Source organism: Populus nigra, chromosome 9 (assembly GCF_951802175.1).
Source record: "Populus nigra chromosome 9, ddPopNigr1.1, whole genome shotgun sequence".
Taxonomy (NCBI): domain Eukaryota; kingdom Viridiplantae; phylum Streptophyta; class Magnoliopsida; order Malpighiales; family Salicaceae; genus Populus; species Populus nigra.
In genome coordinates, this window is record NC_084860.1 from 5,843,924 (window position 1) to 5,869,476 (window position 25,553).

Genomic DNA, 25,553 nt, shown 5'->3' on the forward strand with positions numbered 1-25,553 from the left:
ATTTGCAAGAAAATCATGCTTCTACATGTTTTAAAATTATTCAATCTGATATTTAGGGTATAAGTCATGTTCTTTCTCATGCTCAAGACATTTTATGACATTTATTGATAATTATAGTCATTTTACATAGGTTTATTTTCTTTGTTTTAAAGCTGATATGTTCTCAACATTTTAACTTTTATTGTTTATATAGAAACCTATTTTTTTTATGTGTATTAAAATCTTACACTCAGATTCTGAGAGAGAATACATGTCTCATTCTTTTCAATCTTTTCTCTAACAAAAGAGCATTTTCTCTCAATGTTCATGTCCTTACACTCCTCAATAGAATGATGTTGTTGAGCGTAAGATTTGTTATTTTTTAGATGTTGTTCACACATTGATACTTGAATCTTATGTTTTTTATATATTTTAGGTAGATGTTTTATCTATAAATGTATATTTTTTTAATTGTTTACCTTCTCCTACTTTGCATTATGATTCTCTATATTCTTCTTTGTTTGATGTTCCTCCTAATTATAATTCCATGCATGTTTTTTGTAGTGTTTTTTGTTCATTTACCTCTCATTGAACATTGCAAGCTTGTTTTTTAATCTATTCAGTATGCTTTTCTTGGTTATAGTAAATCGCATAAAAGATTTGTATGTTATGATACAAATGCTATCGAGCTTTGTATTTCTTGAAATGTGATTTTTTAAATGAATACTTTTTTAAGTCTTGTCCTAATTATGTCTTCCTCTATTTCACTTCCTCCCTTTGATGTTATGTTTAATACTTCTTTTCTTTTTAAAATAAGTATTATGTATCAACAACATCACCTATTATCTCATTCTTCTAAAATATAGCCTAATTCTGTTGTGCATGCCTTAGCGATATACTAGATTTTCCCGACCCCTGAATTGGTATGGTTTTTTTCTTCCACTTTCTAGGCTACTCTTGATAATACTTATTTGCCTAAGTCTTATTCTCAGGATTCTACTAAAGAGTGTAGGCATCAAGCCATGCAGAATAAACTATAGGTTCTTCAGGACAATTATACTTGGGACATTATCACTTGTCATGTTGGAATTAATCTTATTAGATATAAATGAGTATACATCATCAAGCTACATGTTGATGGCTCTATCGAATGATATAAAGTTTGTTTAATGATGCTTATGAGCCAATAAAAATATACGCTTGAATATAATGAAACATTCACTCCCGTGACAAAAATAATTGTTATATATATATATATATATATATATATATATATATATATGAAAATAATGCAGTTAACCATAATTACACATCATATTCTCTCTCCTCATGTTCATCCTCTTCTCCTCTTTCTCTTTCTTAATTTTTTTTGAAAAACAAAATAAAACAGGAAAATCTAAACACATATCGATCTTTAAAGAAAAAATCAAAGAAAAATTCACTTTTTTTTATCACTTTCTCTCCTTTTTACGCTTTTTTTTATTGTTGGCATTGATTTCTTCAAAGAACTCAACAAAAAAGGTGTGTTTGAATGGTTTTTAATAAACAAGATTTTAAAAGAATTTCCTCCCTTGTAAAGCATCAAATTTTAAATTTGTATTAATGAATGTCTTCAACTCGAAACATCATTAAAAAGAAAAGAAAACGAGAAATAAATGATTTTTTAAAAATATTTAAACGGACAGTATCCACATATTTATGTCCATAAAAGTATAATTCACTGCACCTTCACCATCTAATTTTTTATGTAGGAAATTTGCACATACGCACTTTTAATTTAAGTGATTGCGTTTAATAAGAGATAGATATTATTATAACACGACAATCCGTTGTAGTCTAGTTGGTTAGGATACTCGGCTCTCACCCGAGAGACCCGGGTTCAAGTCCCGGCAACGGAATCTTGTTTTTTCTATTTTATCTCAATCATGGAAGGGTAATATGGTCACTTGAGTGAGCACCCCAAACCGGGCAGGCAAGCAGATCACAGCACAAAACCCTAGTGGGTGTCCCTCACTTATATTTAATCTTCTTGTAGAAACAAATTCCACAGCCTTTCCTCCTCCTCCTCTGCCTCCATCGAACCAGCCAAGCTCACACACCATCACAATGGTATTGTTATTATAATTCTGTACTCTATCAAATCTCTTTCTACAGATGTTGTTAATGAATCTCTCTAACTATTTCTTTTTTCTAAAAAAAATAAAAAAAGCAGGCTTCAGAGAAGAAGCTATCAAACCCAATGAGGGAAATCAAGGTCCAGAAGCTGGTCCTCAACATCTCCGTCGGTGAAAGCGGAGACAGGCTCACTCGTGCCGCCAAGGTGCTCGAACAACTCAGTGGGCAAACCCCGGTGTTCTCGAAAGGTGCGTGTCATTCTAAACCCTTCTTTTTTCTTTTTTTTTCTTAAAGTGCTTCTGTCTTAGTTTTTGGTTTGTTTTTCACTGTTTTTTAATGAGCAGCTAGGTATACTGTGAGATCATTTGGGATTAGGCGTAATGAGAAGATTGCTTGCTATGTGACTGTGAGGGGAGACAAGGCTATGCAGTTGCTTGAGAGTGGGTTGAAGGTGAAGGAGTATGAGCTTTTGAGGAGGAACTTCAGTGACACTGGTTGCTTTGGTTTCGGCATCCAGGAGCACATTGATCTTGGAATCAAGTGAGTCTTTTCCCCATATATTTATGGTTACTTGTTGTAAAGATTCGCATAATGGATGTCTTTTATCTCTCTCTTATTTTGAATTATATTAGTTTTACTTGTGACCCAGTTGAATATGAGGCTTGAACATTATGCCAATTTTGAAGGTTTAGGCTAGAATACTTGTGGTTTAGATGGTGCCACTAGTTTGCTGAAATGGGGTTTATGTAATGTTGCAACCATGGCGCATGAAACATGGTTAGCTTTGTTTGTGGATCAACTTTTTTTTAAATGTGGACATAGTTCCAGGTTAGGTTTCTGATTTTTTTTGTAACTCGTATTTAAATATGATTTGGCAATTCTAGACTTAAATGGATTTTCAAGAGGTCTTTTATTGTGCATATACACTGAAGGAAAAATTGTGCTTATCCTGATGCTCGGGTCATCTTTTGGATTTTTTTGATGTTGGAATGAAGATAGACGATGTGGTAGATGGAATATTGATCTTGAAGATAACATTCATTTAAGTTTCAGGAGCACTCAAGGGTCAACCTATGCCATATTGTTAGTGCTAGTTTGTTTTGGATTAATTTTTTTCCTTTCCATGGAGGGATCCAAGAAGGATAATTTGGTGATACCTAACTACCTGCCTTGCAACACAGTTATGCCCGGCTCCTTTTAGCTAGCATTGGTATAAACCTTGTGATTCCACTAGGTAGTCACATTGGCGGGACAGGGTTTTTTTTTTTAATAACTTGACCTGGTACTGTATTGTATATGCTCAGCATAATGTTTTATCATCCCTTCTCAGGTATGATCCTTCCACTGGTATTTACGGCATGGACTTCTATGTTGTTTTGGAACGTCCTGGGTACCGTGTTGGTCGTCGTCGCAGGTGCAAGTCACGCGTTGGCATTCATCAAAGAGTTACAAAGGATGACGCGATGAAATGGTTCCAGGTCAAATATGAAGGAGTCATCCTTAACAAATCCCAAAATATTTGATCTTAGATCTTTTCCTGACTTCTTCAAGTTTAAATTTTTGCAATTCGTTGACCCTGGGCAGGGATTTATGTACCTGGAGTTGTAATTTTCATCTAGAATTTCTTGAATTGGTAGATAATCTGAAGTTCTATGTATTTTTGTGTTCTTGTTTCACTGCTTGTGCTTTTATCAATATAATGCTGTTCGTTTATGCTGATATCATGCATCCAGTATTCCCAATCAAAATCAATGTGGCTTGTATGTCCATAATCAAAATCAGTGTGGCATGACATGGACAGTAATCGACAAATAACAGGGCTTCGCCGCTGTGCAGGCACTTAACAAAGCAGGGGACAGAATTTCCCGTAACTACCATAGAGGCTTTAAGCTTCAACGACAAGCATGTGTAACCAATAAATTATGTTCGTGCAGTTGGGCAAGGCATTTTTTGTAGATAAGCTCTTCTTAAAGTTCACATTGACTGACTGTGACCTCTGCGGCCTTAGCTTTTCTGGGAACCGTTTTACATGGAGTAATAATTAGAGAGGGGGCGCCATTTCATTGTCTCTGTTTTCACTTGGATTGGAATGGTGCATAATTTTTAATATTTTATTTTGATCCTCAAACATTTTCCTCTTTTATTTAGGAGATTTTGGGGTGTTTAAGAATATAGTTATGATTTTTTAAAAAATATTTTTTATTTAAAAAAACATCAAAATAATATTTTTTTAAATTATTTTTGATATTAGTACATCAAAATGATATGAAAATATTAAAAAAAAATATTATTTTGAAGCAAAGAAAAAAATAAATTTTTTTTTGATTTTTTTCAAAAGTGTTTTTATATGCAAAAACAAAAGAAAATAAAAAATGAAAAAGATGGGTAAATTAGATGTAATCTTAGAATTTTATAAGAAAAGTTCAATGTGCTCGCTCTACTTCTCAACTAATAAATGACCAGTTTTTTTAGTTGTTAGAAATATAATTTTATTTCTAACAAAATTTTATTTTTTTTTATTGTTTTTTTTAAAGAGAGAGTCTTTGAATTTTGGCATAGAGAGAGAGTTGTCATTGACGCTGACTTCGACACAAATCATTGATGTTGACTCTGACATAAAAAATGATCGATCTTGGTGTCAATGAATTTTATTTCAATCTATTTTTCATGAGAGTAGTTAGAAAGTCGTCGGATTCCAACGTATAGAAAGAATTGTTATTAAAATTGATTTCACACATAAAAAATGATCAATCTTGGTGTCAATGAGTTTCACTTGATAGGAAGTTTTACCTAGGTGTTATTTTTCCTTCATGCCTAAGAAGGTAGATCTTCCTACAATAAGATTTTTAGATTCGAGTTGATTTTGGGTTTTTTAGTTCTATTTTGGGTTATCTAAGACCATGAATAGGTTTATTAAGGTGTTTAAGGTGTTTTTCTACGTATTTTGGATATAAAAAAGAGAGAGAGCTAAAAAACAGGTTTTTGAGCAAAAAAACCGAAGCCCTGGTTTTTCAGAGACCTTTTGGTATCAAGATTTTGCAAATAGTAGACGACAAGTCATCTGTTTATTTTTTATTTTTTTAAAAATAGAGATGGATGATATGTTGTCTACTCCTTAAATAAATAAATAAAATATAAAACCAGGTCTTGTTATGTGGGGTGGCTGGAAAGCCCACGTGTCTAGGTTCTTTTTTTAAAAGGCCTAAGCATGCTAGGCCAACAAGTCCACGTGTCTAGGCCACTAGGCTCACGTGTCTGGGCTTCTTTTTTGTTTTTTTAATTAAAATTATGTGTTATTTTGTATTTAGGTAAAAAATAAATTTAATAAAAAATAATTAAGCTTAATTGAGCTCATAATGCGGCCACAAGTTTAATGAGTTAATCCAAAATGTAAAGGTTGATCCAATATTTTGTTTTTTGAATATATATTTTTAAATATGTTAGGTTAAATTTTCTTAACCATTTGGTTTATTTGATTTTTTTCTTTACGGGATTAATTAGCTCAAATTTGATCTCTTATATTATTGTTATAGTCTCATGATTTGGATCACGAGTATAGCAAGTTGACATGACTTGACTAGATCATTTTGGTATATCACCATGTCAATATTTTTTTAATAAAAAAGTCATTTTGTAGATTTTTTGTTCCTTCAATTTGTTTTCTTCCAGTTTCATCCTTTAATTTTTTTAAAATAAAACTTGTATCCTATAATTAGGTAAAAAATAAAATTTTAAAAATAAATAGTTAAACTCATTGGATTCCATAATCTGAATCACGGGCTTAACAGGTTAAGTCACGAAGCTCGGGTTGATCAAATATGTTTTCGTCTGAATTTGTTTTTTAAAAGATGCAATACTGAATCTTTATAAATATTTGGTTTATTTAGAATTGGTTTTCATGATGTGTTTCATTTTGGTTTATATAGGATTAATTGGTTTTGGTTTGTTTTCTATAGAGATTTTTTTATCATCTTGATTTTTTAAATTTAGATCACATTATTATATATCATTTAGTTTTCAGGTTTAATAACACAGTAAAAAATACTTTCTACAATGTTAACATTTTTTATGTTTTTCTTAAATAATCCAACCCGTAACGAATCACATACCAATATTCCAAAGCTAATTAGTGTGTGTTTGACTTGGAGGTGTAATGGCTTTTTTTTCAAAGATACAATCCTTTTAAAGCACAAACCACACCTCCAAAAGCTAAAAATACATGCTTTTTGTGTGGGCCCAAAAAAAAAGAAAGTCAAAGCCACCTTCAAACCAAACACTCCAAAGAAGCTAAACTCCCAACCAAACTTGGTACTCTGGCTTTAAGTTTTGCTCCAAATAACAATGAATTATTAAAGTAGGTTTTGCTCCAAATAACAATGAATTATTTAAGTATGTTTGGGAAAGTGGTGGCTTTTGTGATTGTGGTTGGTAAAAAGTAGTTTTTTAAAAATAATTTTTTTTGTGGTTTTGTATAATAAAATATATGTTTAGTTAAAACCGTGGTTAAAATTATTGTTATTTAAAAAGCAATTTATATATGTTTGGTTAAGTTGCTTTTGTAAGTGTTTCTGGTAATAAAATTACCAATAAGGAAGATGGGAGCATTTGTGAGCATTTTTGTTGTTGTAATACATAAATAAAAATAAAAATATTACATTATTGTTGTCCTTCAATCATCTCATTAAACTATCTGCTATTTCATCACAAACATAATTTATTCGAGAAGGCCTCTAGTTGCTTTGGCTTTGAGAACATGGAATAACATCGGCTAAAAAATCATCAGGAATAAAATTAGGATTGCGATCATATTTTGTAAATGCAACATCATCTTGTGACTTCCTCCTAATATAGTTATGTAGTGTCATTGATGCCATTACAATCTGCACTTGTGATTTGTAAGGATATGCCACCATGTTCTGTAAAATTCTCCATTTTTGTTTCCACACTACAAATGCACGTTCAATGACATTATGAAATGATGAGTGTGCACGATTTAATCGCTCTTCCCGGCTTGTTGGTTGCCCTCGATATTGAAAATCTTGGAAGTGATATCTCTCACCTTTATATGGACTAAGATATCTATACTCATTTGGGTACCCAACATCAACCAAATAATATTTTCATGCAATGATAAGTAAAAAAAATTATAACAAATTTAATAAAAAAATATAGAATAAACATATTTTAAATTTAAATAACAATTAATTATTATCATATATTTACCTTTAGGAGGTTTTGGAAATTTTATAGTTAGATTGTTAATAGCCTCAAGAAAAATATTAGTATCATGAGCGCTACTTTCCCATCCTGCTAAAAAAAAGAATTGCATATAAAAACTACATGCAGCCATTACGTTCCGTGTCAGTACACCTTTTCTATCGATAAATGATATTTGATTTTCTTGAGAAACAGAAGCACAAACATGTGTACCATCTATCACACTAATGCAATTTTACAAAACAAACAATAACCAACATTTCATAAATAATGACTACCAGAATTTGAAACTAATTTTTTTTGTCATTAATTGTTATAAACACCATCTGTCTAAGCTTAAAATGGGGCATAAATCTCGGATTCATCACAATTTCTCGCGAAGTGTTTAAAATTCAGAGTCCTCTGGTTTAATTATATCTACTGCAAGCAAACAAATTGTCTTGAACACTTCATTCAAATATTGACTCATGGTTTCACCAAAATGTTGAAATCTTTCTTGGACTTGCCTATTTGATGCACCTAATGCAATGGTGTATAAAAACATTACCACTTTATCAATAACACTCGTCCTTTTCGATGGTTTCAACCCATACTGTGTTTCTAAGTCATAACAAAGGTTTTGTAACATCGTTGCATCCATCCTAAACATGTTAACACACTGTTTCCAGTGTCCTTGTACGACTTCATTCAACCATCTCATCCCCGTGTTAAATGAAACCATACAAGGTTCCTTATGCACATAAGTAGCATGGTACATGTGTAAAGCACCACCGGTGCATAACAATAGTTTTTTACGATCAATATCTCATAACCAAAATGATTCATCCTCATCATCAATACAACTTTCATCTTTATTTTAATCACTATCATCATCACTGTCGTCATCATCATTAGTTCTGCCGGAATCATCCCCATCATCGCCACCATCATTAACTACTCTATTACCATCACCATCACCAGCAGCTCCACCACTACCACCGCTACCACTATAATTAATATTATCAATTACATGATTCATCATGGTATCATAATTCTTGTCATAGTTAACACCAAATATAGCATGAACCCATTCATCTGTTATATCTACCAACATAAATTCAATTACAAATATTTGTGTTCATTACAATTCATATCATAAAAAACGATCCATCACTTTTTATATATCAATTGACAACATTATTTATCACTTTGAAAGATATGGAAAAAATATATCATGTTATAGATTAATAACATCAATTTTATTTAGAACATAAATAAAAAAAGAAAAAAAAAGAATTTCATGTTTTTTTTACGGGTTTGGAAATGGTAAGCAAGGGATGAATAAGAAAAATACGCACTAGATTATATGCATGATTTTTCATGTGAAATAAAAATTCAATCAACTATCTTTGACTTAAATATTTGTGTCGACTGGAAACTTCATTTGATGTTGCATATCACTGAAATGCATGTATGCAAAAAACCATCCTAAAAAAATAGTTTGAGGACAAACTCTAGTAAAGAATTGCATATAATTCATTCAAGATTAATAAAAAGGTATGGTTGGGCTTGTATTGAAAGACCATTGAACTTCATTGGCATTGAATTTAAACATAAACAAGCCTTTGTTTTGCACTGAAAGTTATGGGAAAAAAAATTGATTGAAATAAGAGTAATTTATAACTACAATTTATTTTATATGAGCTCTCAAGACTTAAAGTTTTCTTGTTGTAGTGTATTGAAACGTCATGAAGGTTATTTCTCATATTAAAGTTACAACATGCATTATATAGGAATCTGCAAGTATTGTAGGATAAAAAAAATGACAAAAAATATTTTTGCAAGTTTCAGTAAATTATTATAACCAAACAAATAACATATAAATTATAATCTGCATGAATGTACTATGAAAAACTTATACAAATTTACAGAATGCTCATATTATATGTTAGCCCTAATTACGAATATGCCTGCCATATATTCTCTTATATATATATATATATATATATATATATATATATATATATATATATATATATATATATATATATATATATATATATATATTGCTAACTTTTCATGCACTACATCCACTGCTCCATCATCACTATTCCTATTCATATTGGTACGATTAATTTATTTTGATGCTTCGATAAGATCATAAGTAAATAATTAAACTTTGGTCAGTTGCATGTACTCTAATTTCTTTTCAACCTACAGCCTTATATATAATTACTGTCAAGAACAAATTGCTGGAATAGTTTTATTCACATGACTTATGTCACAAAAGTCAAGCATTAATCATATTGTTTTGACTAAAGCTGGACATGATGAAAAATATAGAATTGTTATGCTGTAAACAACAACGCTATTAATTACTCATGTTCTAAAAAGAATTGTCAAGTCAATTTACTTGTTGTAATTTCATATTTTGATTTTCAGTTCTTTCTCCTAGTATCTTAATGGTTTTTTTATCCTATAATGATTTGGAACAACGTAAACATATATAAAATTTCTAATTTTATTGGTGATGTGTGATTTCACCTTCAAGTTTCATAAAGGCTGATACTAGAAATTTAACATATAATTGGATCCATATTGTTATTACTATCAATAACATTGCAATAATAGAACTAGCTATGATTTGAAAATTTTCTCCAACACCTGGATAAGAACAATAGTCAGCCTTAGGATAAGAATATTTATAATAATTCACCATCAACATAATAGCAGACAACAGAACAAGTTTACCAGTATGGCTGTAAATTTAAAACATGTTAGATTAGCAATCCGCAAACATAATTAAAAACATTCATAATAATTCTCCCTCAACATAACAACAAACAACACAACAAGTTTACTAATATTCCATTAAATTTAAAACATATTAGATTAATAATTTGCAAACATAATTAAGAAAGGTGGTTCTCTACTTAAATCAACACTACTCTTCTTGCTTCAATCCATCAGCCTTAGGAGTCATTGTCCTATTATTCCAAACTTGTACATTATTTGGCACCATAACAAATCTCCCATAACATCCAGTTGTTAAAGCAATTGACAATAAAATATTTGAATTAATCACGACATAATTGTTTAGGACAAAACAAAATCTAAAGCAATACTAACCTTGATTTAGTGCTTTTGACTTTTCTAGTACATTTTTTGAAGCCATTGATACTTCCTATCAATATCTTCAATTGATGCCCACATCTCTCTTTTTTTTCCTCATAGAAAAGTACTCAGTAGCAAAATAGTATAATTCATCATCGAAAGTAATTCCTGGTATGAAATGGACCTCTACCATCACCTCACTAATACTACACCCTATTTTATCCATACTATCATTCCTGATCGAAACACGATCAAGTAGTTGATCCCAATGTGAAAGCAATTGAGCTCCAAATTTATAAGGTTTTTTGCTTTTCTTTTTACTTTGCCCATCACATTGTTCTCTTATTTTTCTCTTTCCACTGTTATTTATGGTACTGTTATTTCCTATATTAATAACAACTAAATTACAGACATGATCTATATAATTGGGAATGTCATCCTCCTCTGAATCACCACTTCCTTCCTTAAGATTTTCTTCCTCATTAACATTAACATCCTGAGTGCTTTGACTCATAACATCATCATCAAATAAAGTTTCAGAAGATTGAGTCCAAGCATAATGTCTAGTCGCCACAACATTGCTGAATATTCTATCAAACTTACTGCAAAATGATGGTTCAATCCCAGTGTGTTTAAACTTTTTGGATAACTAATTTTCTATATAAAAGAAATATAAAACATGAAATGCATAAACCATATAAAACATGCTAAATAGTTTAAGAAATAGGACAAAACAAAGACAAAACCAGACAAAGAAGGTATCATTAATTAACCTGAGTTTTTTTCTTCCACCACTCATCACTAGCACTAATAGTTTCAAGTTCACTATTTCATCCTATTTCTATTTCAGAAATCAATTTTTTTTTCCAAATCCTTCAGTCTTTTTTTACACCATTCCATTTGTTTTTAAGTTGAGTCTTACTAAAAGTATAACTAGTTTTTTCTTTGAAGATAGCTATAACAAATTTCCATCTGGCCTTATTGAATTAAGTGTTTGGCCTCATTCCTCTATCAATAGTAGCAATACAAATATAACAGAATGTATGCACCATCTCTTTAGTCTAAGATGCTTTATCCGAGCTTTCAACACCTTCCATTGATTATTTTTTTCTAGCATGATTCATCAACCACAAAAAGAACACATGAGCATTTAAACTTTGCAATAATTATTAAAGATGTTATATGTACAAGAATTCTTACAAAATTGATATTAAGAAATGTGAAAATGTTGTCATCAATGTAATTGATTCAAATAACTATCCCTATTGTGTTCTATTATGTTTATTTATACAATAGATATATATTAATGACAATGATTAACATTATAGATAAATTAACCTGAAGTCAAAATCCTCAAAACTCCATAGTTAAAAAATAATAATGACAGAACCATAATAAACATTATAATAATAGCTGAGCTTTCCTAGCTAACTTTTCCTTCTTAAGTTATGACCATTAAGCTCCCGCATCATGAAAAATCAATTATACAACACATAACCACATATTCAGATTCCTAATTATTATAATCGATAAACTGCAATTTATGAATCAATAACAATAAAATGTAACCTTTTAAGATGTATCATACACTAACATTCTAACAAAAACATTCTACATAATGAAATATTTTCATTCCAAATCTAAGTAAAAGCTGCATGGCTATATGAAAAAACAAACAACAATTTTATTGTAATAAACATAGCCGAGCCAATTAAATTAATACATAAAACCACTTCCACTTCAACCAGAAATGTCAACCCAAGTTATAATCTAGACAGCTCCCAATCCTTTACACAATAGGTAATACCTAACTAGTGAAACCTTGCTTTATATTCTTATATGTATGAAGCCATATTGTTTTTTGATATTGAAATTTTTTTTTCTCATATTAATTATAGCCATATTGCTTTATATTGCTTTTTTTTTTTCTATCATATATAGAATGAAAGAACTATAAATGATAAGAACTTCAGTTCTAATTTAACAAGTCCATATTATTTTGGTACTAGTCTTTAACAATCCAAATGCAGAACATGGAAAGGGAAAAAACATAGGAGATTTGAAATGTACAGTCTATTACTCATACCCACACATATAAAGTATAGAAACCATGCTAATGACGAAGTATTTAAAAACCAAAAACTAACAAAAGAAAGAGTCATTGTATAGAAGTCCACTTCAAACAAGAATCATTGAATATTGTGAAGGATGCAATGAGAAAATGAAATCTTAGAATCAAAGGCAAAAGGTAAGCAATTCTTCGAGAACTTCAAAAAACCATTTTTAAAAATCTCTCCATGCACAACAATCATCCATGATTTTATTCAAATTTCAAAAGCAAATGGAATTCTAAGTTCACAAATTATTTTTTCACAACAAACTATCACCAAATACAATGCTAAGCCACCTAAAAAATAATATTTGATATAAATTCCAACAGAGTTGATTGTTCAAACAAGGTCCATTTAGGAACACCAAACTCCTATAATTTTCAAACTCTCCAACATTTATAGATTCAAATATTTCATATCATAAACCAGAAAAAATTACAAACAATGAAAGGTAATTTAATTAGAAGATTGATAAAGGAGAACTTTCTTGATTTTTGTGATGTGTGTGTTTGCACCTTTGACTTTATATTTAGCTACCAATGAGAAAACCATCATGAAACAACCTTTAAAAATGTTTTGATAAACAAAACACGCCACAAACTTTCATTAGCTTGTCTATATGAAAACATTGCAAACTTCCCAAGTAATAGATGAAGTTTAGAACAGGATGATCCAACACATCAAGGTCTGTAGCTTTATCAAATACATTGAAGCATATCTGGAGCATAAGAAAAAAACAGTACGAGCTAAAATTAGAGGAACTTCAGATCTAGACATTATGGAACAAATAGAGTTTCACGTCTTAGCAAAAACGAATGTAACTTTAAAGGGTAACCAATTTAAAAGAAATATAAAGTAATACAGACTCCACTTCTCATTTAATAATAAACAGCTAACCACTTTAAAGGAAACATTGCCATTTACAATAGTTAAACAAAAATATAGACTCCAATTCTTATGCAAGCACTTAGTTGATCATTTTAAAACTTTTATCCAATACAAGGCATCATCCCCCCTAAAAGTCAAGGGCAGAAAAAAGAATCTACAAAAACATAAATATAAACTCATCATAATGATCTAACGAGGAAGCATGAGAAACATATGGTGGTCACATAGCCAACCTGTTCAAAAACTAAGCAGAAAAAAAGAAAAACATTTGATAAATGAAAAAACCAGACAAGAAATGAATGAATCAAAATAAGATTACCAGATTTGTAGTGAAACTCAAGGTAGGTGTGGGACAGTGATCACAACCGGATTAAGCGAGCTTTTGCTATAAATAATAGTTTGGTTTTTAGATATACAAAGAAGGAAAACAGATCTCTAAAGAGAAACGTATGGTGGTCACATAGCTAACCTGTTCAAAAACCAAATAGAAAAAAAGAAAAACACTTGATAAATGAAAAAACCAGACAAGAAATGAATGAATCAAAATAGGATTACCAGATTTGTAGTGAAACTCAGGGTGGGTGTATGACTATGATCGCAACCGGATTGAGCGAGCTTTTGCTACAAATAATAGTTGGGTTTATAAATCTGCAAAAAAGGAAAACAGATCTCTAAGGAGAGTGATGTCTTAGAGATCTAGAGGCTACGGTGAAGAAAAAAAAGAAGCTTTAGAGAAACGGGTTACAATGTTGCGTTTTTTATGGGGAGGATAGTTTTGTCCAATATTTGCAATGGTATTGAACACCTATAATTTCATTGTTTAGTTACTATCTCCTGACCAACTTTTCACGTGAAAAACTGGTAAAAGATACTTTTCATTACCTGCGGCCATACCTCAATGTTAACATGGGGTCCACAAATTAAACATTAATTTGATTTCATTACCAAACAATATCAAATTATATCTAGAATAAACTACCAAAGCGATCACTCTCAAACGCACAATTAATTTATTTTTTCTTGGCATTGATGTTGCGAGAAAGAATGTCTAGTTGATATTTGTGAAAAATAAGTTGAGTTTAAAAACATGCATTAATTCCATCTCTCACTCTTTATTTCTTCAATTTTATCGTCAAGTTAACACCATCTTATCATCATAAGCTTGCAGAGTTCTTGAATATTGAATATTGGCTCATTCTCCTCTTCCTACTCCATCTATCTTTATTCCATTATTTGAATTACTTACACGAAACACTATGAATTTGTTTGGTAATAAAAATATTTGTCCATTGTTTTCTTTCTTAATAAATTTTTTTTGGAAACTATGTTCATTTATCGAAAAATATTAAATTTGTTTTTCATTGAATCAAAATTTTTTACAAAACCCAATATCATAACTATTATAAAATAATCTAAACCGAAATTTATAATATTTTTGTATTTATCATAATGTAACTATAAAACATTGCTTTTATTTCATTCATATTAAAGGTCATCATAAAAAAAATCTACTTACTATCTCTAAAAAAAGAAATAGCATTTTATAATAAAATTATAATAAAAAAATAAATTTATGATAGTGGTCAAATATAAATAAATAAAATAAAATAATTTTAGGGTTTCATGTTGATAAAGGTGTTTGTATGTTCACACATCGCATAAAATTTATGTTATGTCTCTTTCTTCTTTACGAGAAAATATCAAATTTTTAATTTGTGTTAACAAATGTTTTCTCCTCGGATCATTATTGCAGCCATATTTTAAAAATAGTGTTTTGATATATTGATGTAAAAAATAATTTATAAAAAATAAAATAATTTATTTTAATAATTTGTAAGTGAAAATAACTTAAAAAAATAACTGCTGCTACACTCCCAAATATTTTCAAAAAAAATAATTAAATGGTTTTTGTAAATATTTACATGGAGGACTATATCCATAAAATTATAATTCACTGCAGTTTTACTATCTAATTTTTCATGTAGGAAATTTGCACACACGCCACCACTTTTAATTCATGTGATTGTGTCTATTAAGTTATATATAATAGTGTACGAAGAAAGTCCAACAATCCGTTGTAGTCTAGTTGGTCAGGATACTCGGCTCTCACCCGAGAGACCCGGGTTCAAGTCCCGGCAACGGAATCTTGTTTTTTCTATTTTATCTCAATCATGGAAGGGTAATATGGTCACTTGAGTGAGCACCCCAAACCGGGCAGGCAAGCAGATCACAGCACAAAACCCTAGTGGGTGTCCCTCACTTATATTTAATCTTCTTGTAGAAACAAATTCCACAGCCTTTCCTCCTCCTCCTCTGCCTCCATCGAACCAGCCAAGCTCACACACCATCACAATGGTATTGTTATTATAATTCTGTACTCTATCAAATCTCTTTCTACAGATGTTGTTAATGAATCTCTCTAACTATTTCTTTTTTCTAAAAAAAATAAAAAAAGCAGGCTTCAGAGAAGAAGCTATCAAACCCAATGAGGGAAATCAAGGTCCAGAAGCTGGTCCTCAACATCTCCGTCGGTGAAAGCGGAGACAGGCTCACTCGTGCCGCCAAGGTGCTCGAACAACTCAGTGGGCAAACCCCGGTGTTCTCGAAAGGTGCGTGTCATTCTAAACCCTTCTTTTTTCTTTTTTTTTCTTAAAGTGCTTCTGTCTTAGTTGGTGGTTTGTTTTTTTACTGTTTTTTAATGAGCAGCTAGGTATACTGTGAGATCTTTTGGGATTAGGCGTAATGAGAAGATTGCTTGCTATGTGACTGTGAGGGGAGACAAGGCTATGCAGTTGCTTGAGAGTGGGTTGAAGGTGAAGGAGTATGAGCTTTTGAGGAGGAACTTCAGTGACACTGGTTGCTTTGGTTTCGGCATCCAGGAGCACATTGATCTTGGAATCAAGTGAGTCTTTTCCCCATATATTTATGGTTACTTGTTGTAAAGATTCGCATAATGGATGTCTTTTATATCTCTCTTATTTTGAATTATATTAGTTTTACTTGTGACCCAGTTGAATATGAGGCTTGAACATTATGCCAATTTTGAAGGTTTAGGCTAGAATACTTGTGGTTTAGATGGTTCCACTAGTTTGCTGAAATGGGGTTTATGTAATGTTGCAACCATGTCGCATGAAACATGGTTAGCTTTGTTAGTGGATTAACTTTTTTTAAAATGTGGACATAGTTCCAGGTTAGGTTTCTGATTTTTTTTGTAACTCGTATTTAAATATGATTTGGCAATTCTAGACTTAAATGGATTTTCAAGAGGTCTTTTATTTTGCATATACACTGAAGGCAAAATTGTGCTTATCCTGATGCTCGGGTCATCTTTTGGATTTTTTTGATGTTGGAATGAAGATAGACGATGTGGTAGATGGAATATTGATCTTGAAGATAACATTCATTTAAGTTGCAGCAGCACTCAAGGGTCAAGCTATGCCATATTGTTAGTGCTAGTTTGTTTTGGTTTAATTTTTTTCCTTTCCATGGAGGGATCCAAGAAGGATAATTTGGTGATACCTAACTACCTGCCTTGCAACACAGTTATGCCCGGCTCCTTTTAGCTAGCATTGGTATAAACCTTCTGATTCCACTAGGTAGTCACATTGGCGGGACAGGGTTTCTTTTTTTAATAACTTGACCTGGTACTGTATTGTATATGCTCAGCATAATGTTTTATCATCCCTTCTCAGGTATGATCCTTCCACTGGTATTTACGGCATGGACTTCTATGTCGTTTTGGAACGTCCTGGGTACCGTGTTGGTCGTCGTCGCAGGTGCAAGTCACGCGTTGGAATTCATCAGAGAGTTACGAAGGATGACGCGATGAAATGGTTCCAGGTCAAATATGAAGGAGTCATCCTTAACAAATCCCAAAATATTTGATCTTAGATCTTTTCCTGACTTTTTTTAAATTTAAAGCTTGGGAAGTCGTTAACCTTTGGCAGGTTTTTATGTACCTGGAGTTATAATTTTCATCTAGAATTTCTTGAAGTGGTAGAGAATCTGAAGTTCTATGTTTTTGTGTTCTTGTGTCACTGCCTGTGTTTTTATCAATATAATTCTGTTCGATTATGCAGATATCAAGTATCCAGTATTCCCAATCAAAATCAATGTGGTTTGTTTGTCTATAATAATTGTGAACTGAGCAATTGTAGATGCCTTGTAGGCCTTCTAGTTCAGTGGAAAATGATGGCTTTACCATTTGGATTTGGAATGCATTCGAGTTGAATTGGGTATGCAAATGTTTATGTTTTGGTCTTACCTTGGAAGAATTTTATTGATAATGATATTGAAATTGTCTTCTGGATTGGGAAATCATTTTAGTTGAAATCAATTTATGGCCTCAATGGGATTTCGCCCATTTTTATATTATGTTTTTTTTATGTTAGATTAGGAATCAAATCCAAGAAATTAATGTTATGTGAATTATACATACAGAAAAAAATATGATGTAAATTATGCTTTCAGAGTAGTAGATTGATATGATATAAATTATGCATTTGAAGTGGAGTAAAGATATTAAATGAAAATATAGAAAAAATGATATGAAAAGGAATATGTTTTTTGTGGCAGGAACTTATGTGTGAAATGTTAAATTGATTGCAATGACGTGAAAATAGGATTAATCATAATAGTAAGATTTACTCTTAAGTGATGAGTTATTGTATCAAAGGGCTAAACAAATCTATGAAGTGGATCAAAGTATTGAGCTTAGTGTAAGAATGAAATTAAAAAATCCATATATATAATTAAAACAAGAGTCATGAATATTGATTTGGATTTGATGAATTCAATCATAAAATTGTGTTAGATAGGGAAAAAGTTTGGGGAAAAAGGTGGATACTATGATAATATGATGTGTAAATAATCTTTAGATGAACATCTGTAAATAATTTTAATGTAAATGAGCAAGTTCAGAACACTATGTGGGCTGTTTGATAAACAAATTTCACCTCTTTCACATGATTATAACAGTTTTTAAACTGATATGTATTTCCAGATGTTACAGTGTTCCAAAGTTTTGAGAAATCTGGAAAGTCAGCTTATTAATCCGAAAGGTGTAGTGGGATCTTGGAAGCACGCTTTTGACAAACGAAGCAAGCAAAACGTTATCCAGATTTGTCTGTGTTTTCTATACTGCATGTGTCTGATGTATAAATCAATCAACTTGTTTTTATGCTTTAAAAATATATTTTTTTTAATTTAAAATAATTTATTATTATTATTTTTTCGATTATTTTAATATATTAATATTAAAAATAAATTTAAAAAAATAAAAAAATATATATTATTTTGAATTCAAAAACATCCACTACTATCATATGTAATCGAAATAAACAACATTTAATTGAGAAAACATAAAACAAAACTAAAAAATCTGTGGCTAAAATAACATACGAACTGCATTTTGAAAACAATCAGTTCTTGGAATTTAAGTTTTATTCTGCCGTGTTTATTGGTTTCCAGCAGCTAGTTTGCTCGTCTTCTGGCTCAAGAACTTTCCATTTTTCAGGACCTCAGCAACTCCAGAAGCTCACCCTTCTTCAACTTTGAGTAACCTTTGATTCCCCTGGACTTTGCTAGTTCCTTCAGTTCAGTCAGTTTCATTTTCTCTACTCTAGGCAGCTCTAACTTGTGGTTGCTGGCTTTGCCCTCTGATGCTTCACTATTCAGCTCAGTAGTGTTCTCTCTTGAGGTTGATGGAGATGGTATTGGGGACTTCTTTGTGAAATTAGACGGTGGTCTGGTTAACTTAACATCTTCCAAGGCATGTTCTGCTTGCGTCTTCTGGTCCTTGGACACACTTCGTTTTTGTGTCAGGACCTTATTCCCTTCCCTGACTGTACTTGGGCCTGTCAAAATTATGAAACTCCAAATCAGATATTTAAGCGAGTAAACAAAGCACACGCATAGTGGTAGGAGTGCTGCGAGAGTGCGAGCAAGTTCAATAATGATGCTAATCATTCAGGGGAATAAGAGATAAGGAAAGAATCATGAAAATTTCTTGTGGAACTGTGTCTACAAGGGTTTCAAACATAAACAACAGAGAAACGTGTTAAGGGTACTGGTTTTCTTTTTAGATGATAGTATTCTCGTGAAGAAAAAAACTTGGAACTTAAAAGATCATTTCTCCTTGAAACTGCACGTTAAATGGTTATATCTACTAACAAACACTGTTCTGGAATTGAAAGAAGCATATCCATCTAGATTACCTTTTGTGTCCTTCGTTGAATGGCGAAGAACTTCCAAAATGGAATTGGTTGGGGAATTCTCCTCGGACCTGCTAGCTTTTTTCTTCTTGGTGGCTGTAGACTCTCCCTTTGAAATTGAAGACTGTATCCGTCTGAACAAGGCCATTATCTCCGCCTGGTTAGATGACATAGGTTGTTTTCTGTCAGAAGATTGGGACTTTGAATCCTCATCCTCCTTTTCTGTTCTTCCTGGTGCAGAACTTTTCCGGGGAGGTCTGCCTTTGCTACTTCCATCGGACTTTATGCTTGAAATACTAAATTGAAGCACACCATTATGTGATGCAAAAGCTAAGGAACCATCTGCAATCTCAGGCAAATTTAACAAGCTGCATCAAAAGATGAGCTCTCAGTTTGAAGTTCAAAAAATTAATTGGCCCCATACTAACACACAAAAGCGTTGATAGCTAACATTCATGACAAGTCAGTGAAAATATGAGGAATGAAGTCTAGGAAAAAAAAAAGAGCAAATAAATATGTAAAAGCAAAAATGCTAAACGTCTGGCAATGATCTGTTTCTGAATTGCAATCAGTTTAAAATATGAAAGCAGTTTGTACTGTTGGGAGTTTCATCACCGAGGGGACTAGAGGATTCCCCACCAGTCTAACCAAAACGAGAAAACCCACTGAAACCAGCATAGGAGTACCGAAATCTCAAGGGTTGGGAAATGCAACATTCTTGACTAGATCGCATTCAGCGATGAGTACTGTAATTATCACAGAAGCTGTACTGTAATTACCACCAGACATTCTAATACCAGACACTTTCATGGGCCATCAAATTTGATGAGTGAAACTCAGGCTTAATGCAAGCTCACCAACACTAAATGAATTCATCCAAGTCCACACAAAACCCAATCGCATACTAGTATTTTCCAGGACAAAAGAAATGAAAAGGAGATACATTTGCAGCTTAACCATAAATCTCAATAACTCAAATCTCATATTGCCTCATGTTGAGGGAGTCTCAACATTTTCAATTCATGACATGGTGGACACCCATCAATCAGAAAGATGCATGTAAGAAAGAAACAGAAGAGATAAAAGGAAAGACTGAAAAAAGCAATTTAACATGCAGCAGATCTATCCATATGTAGTTTTGTCACACAACAACTTGAATGATGATGTGCCCATTCATTCAAAACAAAATATCAAACTTGTGAATATAAATTAATGGAAAGTGAGTGCCAAGGAGATGATACCTATAAGAGAGTAAAAGGGGGACCACAACTTGAGCTGCTTGCTGAAAGAAATACAAGAGGGTTTGTTGAAGAAAGTGTTTTGAGGATAGAAAACAAGAGCTGAAGCCATCCTTCCCAGGAAAACTTTGAGATTCTGAGAATGCAAGTGGATTAGATCCACAGGTTCTCTTATATAAGACCACCACCTGTTGGAGTACAGTTGTTGATTTCTATGGTGACTAAAACTAGCTAGGCCACCTCCCACTTTAGCGCGTGGGATTCACATGCCATTTTAGATACCCGAGGTGACATCAAAGAAAAAGCTGTGCCTCTTCTTTTTTGTGTTAAGAACTTCAATTTTTTTCGCCCCAGTTATTTCTAGTTAGAACTTTCCCGCCTTCATCCACTTCCAATGTTGATTTTAATGGCCAAAATGGCTACACCAAAGTTCTCTCTCCAAATAGCAAAAACAGCAGAGGAAAACACTCTTTTCTGTTTAAAGATGTGTTCTTTTTCAATAAGCCACATCCAAAGTTCACTCTTTTATCATCAAATTTACACTTTTCTCATGCAACAGTACCCATCCCACCCTCATCAACCCAAGCCAAATATAACAAAATCACTGACTGGAACAAAAAAAAAATCTATGCATTTTGTGAAATGGGCAATCTTGATAAGGTAATAGAACCGCTTTACACGTCTCCAAAAAGTGAAATTGAGTTAAGGACTTGTTGTTCTATATTGCAACTTTGTGCAGAGCTTGAGTCTTTACAAAATGGGTATGCAAAGATCGGTGATTTCCAAGAGAGTGTGTTTGTTTAGGCAGATGTTGGATTTGGGTGCTGAAGTTAACTCTCATCCAGTTTGTTTCTTGTATGCTGAAGTGTTTTGGAGCTTTAGGAAGTGTGAAGGAAGGTGAATGGGCTCACGGGTTTTTGTTAAGATTGGGTTTTGGTTCTTACATTGCTGTTATTAATTTTCTCATTGCCTTTTACTTGAAGATTTGGAGAGTTGATGTTGCGCGTAAGTTGTTCGCTGAATTGATTGAAAGAGATGTTGTTTCGTGGAATTCGATGATATGCGTGTATGTGGCTAATGGTCTTTCCGAGAAAGGAGTAGAGCTTTTCAAAGAGATGCTATATTTGGAGTTGAGATGGATTTGGTTACAATGGTCAGTGTTCTTCGAGCTTTGTTCTAACTGTAGTGATGTTTCATTGGGTAGTTATGTTGGCTTTCTTGAAAAATATATACGTAATAGAAGCGGTAAGTTTAAAATTTGCTGGGAGTTTTATTGTTTAAAGTTTATATCATGATTACTTGAAAGTTTTTTTATTTTATTTTTTTTAATAATTATTTTAAGATTGAATTGTCATAAATTATTAGTTATTTATATATCTAGTCTCTAATGAAAATTCACATAAATTAATAATAATAAAAAATTGTTATATTTTTAAGTGCAAATAATTATTTCAGAATCATATTAAACTATTTACTAACATTTTATTTATAGTAAAACCTACAAATTTTATAAATAACAAAATATCAATTAACCTTTTGAATAATATCACACATTATTTCAAAATAATTTTAGAAATTTTTTCAATCCAGTCTATACTTAATTTTTGTAGATTTAGAATTGTAATTCCTTATATTAATTACATTATAATCCCTAATTTTTAAAACTTATTTATAATTAAATTACACTTGATTAATTATCCCAGTTTAAAATTTGACTAATGATATTTACATTTGTCACCCATTAGGTTCTCTAATAAGTTGGTCCAAATATAAATCACAATCCTAAATAAAATTGGATTAAATAAATTAATTTATTATCAATTCATCGATTTATATTTGAAGATCAAGTACAATGTCTAGCAATCTCTTATAATCCCCTAAATATTAAGAAAGCTACTAGTATTTTGACTTAACCTTTAGGTGACTAGTTTTTTAGTGTAATTATTATCACTTCATCAACAACATTTTGATTTAGATATTATAGCATGAATTGTGTTTACTCTGTCAAATCATGTTTGTTCTCAACAACATAGTCATTGATTATTTGGATAAGATTTGAAACTCTTTTCAAATTTTATTCCACCTTGCATAAGGATTTATAATCAATATTATTTAAAAACATATGAAATATTTTCTCTAATTCACCCAGGATGATAAATCTTCTTTTGATTACTTAAATATCTTAATATAATTCATATTATACTCAAAATTTGTTCATTTTTTACTCTTGATTAAGACAACATGTAGCATGATCAAAATATACCATTTTTTATATAACATAACTTAGTGATCTTAAGTCCAATGATGACTTACACAATCGTCAGGTGAGCCTTTTCATAGAAACAACTTATCTCTTCATATGAAATTCTCACAAGGGCTAGTTTAGTGTTCATGTCATCTAATAAGCACCTACATATTAGTTTTTGGTATTCCTCATATCTCAACTTTTAAAAACAACTGCCTCTTTTCACAAAGAAAAGAAACATAATATATGTTAGTTTCAACGACTCTAATTAATATTGAGTCTTAATAGAGTATTAATCAGGAACATTTAAGAACAATGATTTGATGTAATATGAATCTTATAATTAAATAACTTTATAATTTTCTTTGTAAAATATTTTTTTTCCTAGAACTTTATCTTTACTCTAGTTTAATTAATCAAATTTTAGATTCATTAATCAAATATTTGATGAATATTAAAGATAAATAAGCATTTATTAATAGTTAAATATGTTTACATGAACAAAGTCAATGTCACATGCAACCAATCAATTAGTTATAAGGCATATATATTAACAATATCTCACTTGCACTAAAGTCAATTACTCATGTATCAAATATGATATTTCTTTACTTGACGATAATGCTTTTACTAGGGCAGTGGCTTAGCAAAGGAATCTCCAAGATTCTTTTTAGTAGGTACTCATTATATCTTTACATCTTTTCTTTTTATGATTCTCTAATCAAATGACTCAATTGTTATCACAATACAGGGCTACTAAACCAACAATGCTAGGAATAACACTTAGTTTAGTGATGAACTTCTTAATCCAAACAACATCTTTTGTCCTCTCAAACACAGAGGTGTACTCAGTTTTAATTGTAGAACTTAATTTGGTCTTTTATTTAGAACTCTTTCAACTTACATCACCATTATTTAAAGTAAAATATAACCATATTGAATTTTTTATTTTTAATATTTGATTGAAAACTAGCATCCAAATAATCATAGACTACTAGTTCATCTCCTCTATAAACCATAAAAATATTCTTAGTTCTTCTCAAGTACTTAAGAATATTTTTAATTATCTTTTAGTGACCTTCACTTAGATCAGATTGATATCTATTTGTTATGCTCAAAATATAAGTCACATCTGGTCTTGTACATATCATCACATACTTTATGAATCTTATACCCAAAGTATATGGAATCATTTTTTCTATATCTTATCTTTCTCATTTTTTGTTTTAAGGTACATATCCTTGGAGAGACGTATTCTATATGAAATTGGTAAGTATCCTCTTTTGAATTCTTTCATGCTAAACTGTTTTAACATCTTATATATGTATATGGATTGAGATAATCTAAGCAATCTTTTAGATCTATCTTTATAGATCTTTATTCCTAATATATAAGTTGTTTCTCTCGTATCTTTCATGAAGAAATTCTTGGATAACTAGGTCTTTACTAATTAGAGTAAAGAAATGTTGTTTCTTATTAATAATGTGTTGTCTTCATATAATATTAGAAAAACGAATCTATTATCACTAACTTTTTTTATAAACACAAGGCTCATCCATATTCTTGATGAAATCAAGCTATTTGATTATTTCATGAAAATGGATATTCCAACTCTTTGAACCTTGCTTAAGTCCATGAATGGATTTTTATAAGTTGCATACTTTATTAGCAAATTCCTTAGATTTAAAACTTTCAAGTTATGTCAAATACACATCTTCTTAAAGATTCCTATTTAGAAATACAGTTTTGATATCCATTTGTCAAATCTTATAATTATAGTATACGACTATAACAAGCAAAATTCTTATGAATTTTAACATAGTTACCGGCAAGAAGGTTTCATTAAAGTTAACCTATTTGTCTTTGTTTGTAACATTTAGTAACTAGTTTAGCTTTGTACTTTGTACATTTATATATTACTATCTATATTAGTCTTTTTTTTTTAAGACCCACTTACATCCAAAAAGTTTTATCCTTTTAGGTGGATCAACTTGTTGATGTACATGAAATCCATTTTAGATTTCATAACCTCAATCTATTTTGTTATAATTAATACCATATATTGATTCTATATAATTGATAGGCTCATCAAGTATGAGAAACTCATTATTTTCAACTTTCATGAGAAGTCCATATCTTATTGGTACATGACATGTCCTACCAGATCTATAGAGTTCTTATGTTTACTAAGCTTTAGGATGAACACCTAATATTATAGTCCTAGGTTTATGCTCTATTTAGATGTCAGTTTATGGTTCTTAAACTTCTATTTTTCTTCACTTCTTTCAATAACAAAGTCTTTCTTTAGAAATGTAGCATGTTTTGAGACAAACATTTTTGCTCAACAGGATGATATAAATAATATCCAATAATTTCTTTTAGATATCCCACAAACTTGTGTTTATCTAACTTAGCTCCCAACTTTTTAGACACAATATGCTTAATATAAGTGTTA

General features: G+C 31.1%; 3 protein-coding genes and 2 non-coding genes across 5 annotated transcripts; 4 read left to right on the plus strand and 1 right to left on the minus strand.

The window, feature by feature from the left end:
* Window positions 1-1,804: 1,804 nt before the first annotated feature.
* Window positions 1,805-1,877, plus strand: TRNAE-CUC (transfer RNA glutamic acid (anticodon CUC)). Its single transcript has one exon. It is a non-coding gene; the product is annotated as a tRNA-Glu (tRNA).
* Window positions 1,878-1,928: 51 nt separating this feature from the next.
* LOC133702859 (large ribosomal subunit protein uL5) lies at window positions 1,929-3,813 on the plus strand. The gene is made up of 4 exons (XM_062127181.1): window positions 1,929-2,088; window positions 2,192-2,342; window positions 2,439-2,634; window positions 3,425-3,813. The coding sequence occupies exons 1-4, from the start codon at window positions 2,086-2,088 to the stop codon at window positions 3,615-3,617; spliced, it is 543 nt and encodes a 180-aa protein (XP_061983165.1). The 5' UTR covers window positions 1,929-2,085; the 3' UTR covers window positions 3,618-3,813.
* Window positions 3,814-15,474: 11,661 nt separating this feature from the next.
* Window positions 15,475-15,547, plus strand: TRNAE-CUC (transfer RNA glutamic acid (anticodon CUC)). The gene has a single exon. It is a non-coding gene; the product is annotated as a tRNA-Glu (tRNA).
* A 51-nt stretch (window positions 15,548-15,598) lies between these two features.
* Window positions 15,599-17,483, plus strand: LOC133702581 (large ribosomal subunit protein uL5). The gene is made up of 4 exons (XM_062126889.1): window positions 15,599-15,758; window positions 15,862-16,012; window positions 16,110-16,305; window positions 17,096-17,483. The coding sequence occupies exons 1-4, from the start codon at window positions 15,756-15,758 to the stop codon at window positions 17,286-17,288; spliced, it is 543 nt and encodes a 180-aa protein (XP_061982873.1). The 5' UTR covers window positions 15,599-15,755; the 3' UTR covers window positions 17,289-17,483.
* Window positions 17,484-18,669: 1,186 nt separating this feature from the next.
* LOC133702689 (SAP-like protein BP-73) lies at window positions 18,670-21,025 on the minus strand. Its single transcript, XM_062127016.1, has 3 exons — window positions 20,857-21,025; window positions 19,619-19,957; window positions 18,670-19,258 (listed from the first exon to the last, which is right to left on the minus strand). Exons 1-3 carry the CDS (start codon window positions 20,963-20,965, stop codon window positions 18,915-18,917), a joined length of 792 nt encoding a protein of 263 aa, XP_061983000.1. The 5' UTR covers window positions 20,966-21,025; the 3' UTR covers window positions 18,670-18,914.
* Window positions 21,026-25,553: the final 4,528 nt, after the last annotated feature.

Coding starts and splice junctions, on each gene's coding strand:
- LOC133702581 (XM_062126889.1), top strand. Junction 16,013..16,109: donor AACCCCGGTGTTCTCGAAAG/GTGCGTGTCATT, acceptor TTTAATGAGCAG/CTAGGTATACTGTGAGATCT. Junction 16,306..17,095: donor CACATTGATCTTGGAATCAA/GTGAGTCTTTTC, acceptor ATCCCTTCTCAG/GTATGATCCTTCCACTGGTA.
- LOC133702859 (XM_062127181.1), top strand. Junction 2,343..2,438: donor AACCCCGGTGTTCTCGAAAG/GTGCGTGTCATT, acceptor TTTAATGAGCAG/CTAGGTATACTGTGAGATCA. Junction 2,635..3,424: donor CACATTGATCTTGGAATCAA/GTGAGTCTTTTC, acceptor ATCCCTTCTCAG/GTATGATCCTTCCACTGGTA.
- LOC133702689 (XM_062127016.1), bottom strand. CDS start 20,965: ATGGCTTCAGCTCTTGTTTTCTATCCTCAAAACACTTTCTTCAACAAA. Junction 19,958..20,856: donor CCCCTTTTACTCTCTTATAG/GTATCATCTCCT, acceptor CTGAGATTGCAG/ATGGTTCCTTAGCTTTTGCA. Junction 19,259..19,618: donor TTCAACGAAGGACACAAAAG/GTAATCTAGATG, acceptor TAATTTTGACAG/GCCCAAGTACAGTCAGGGAA.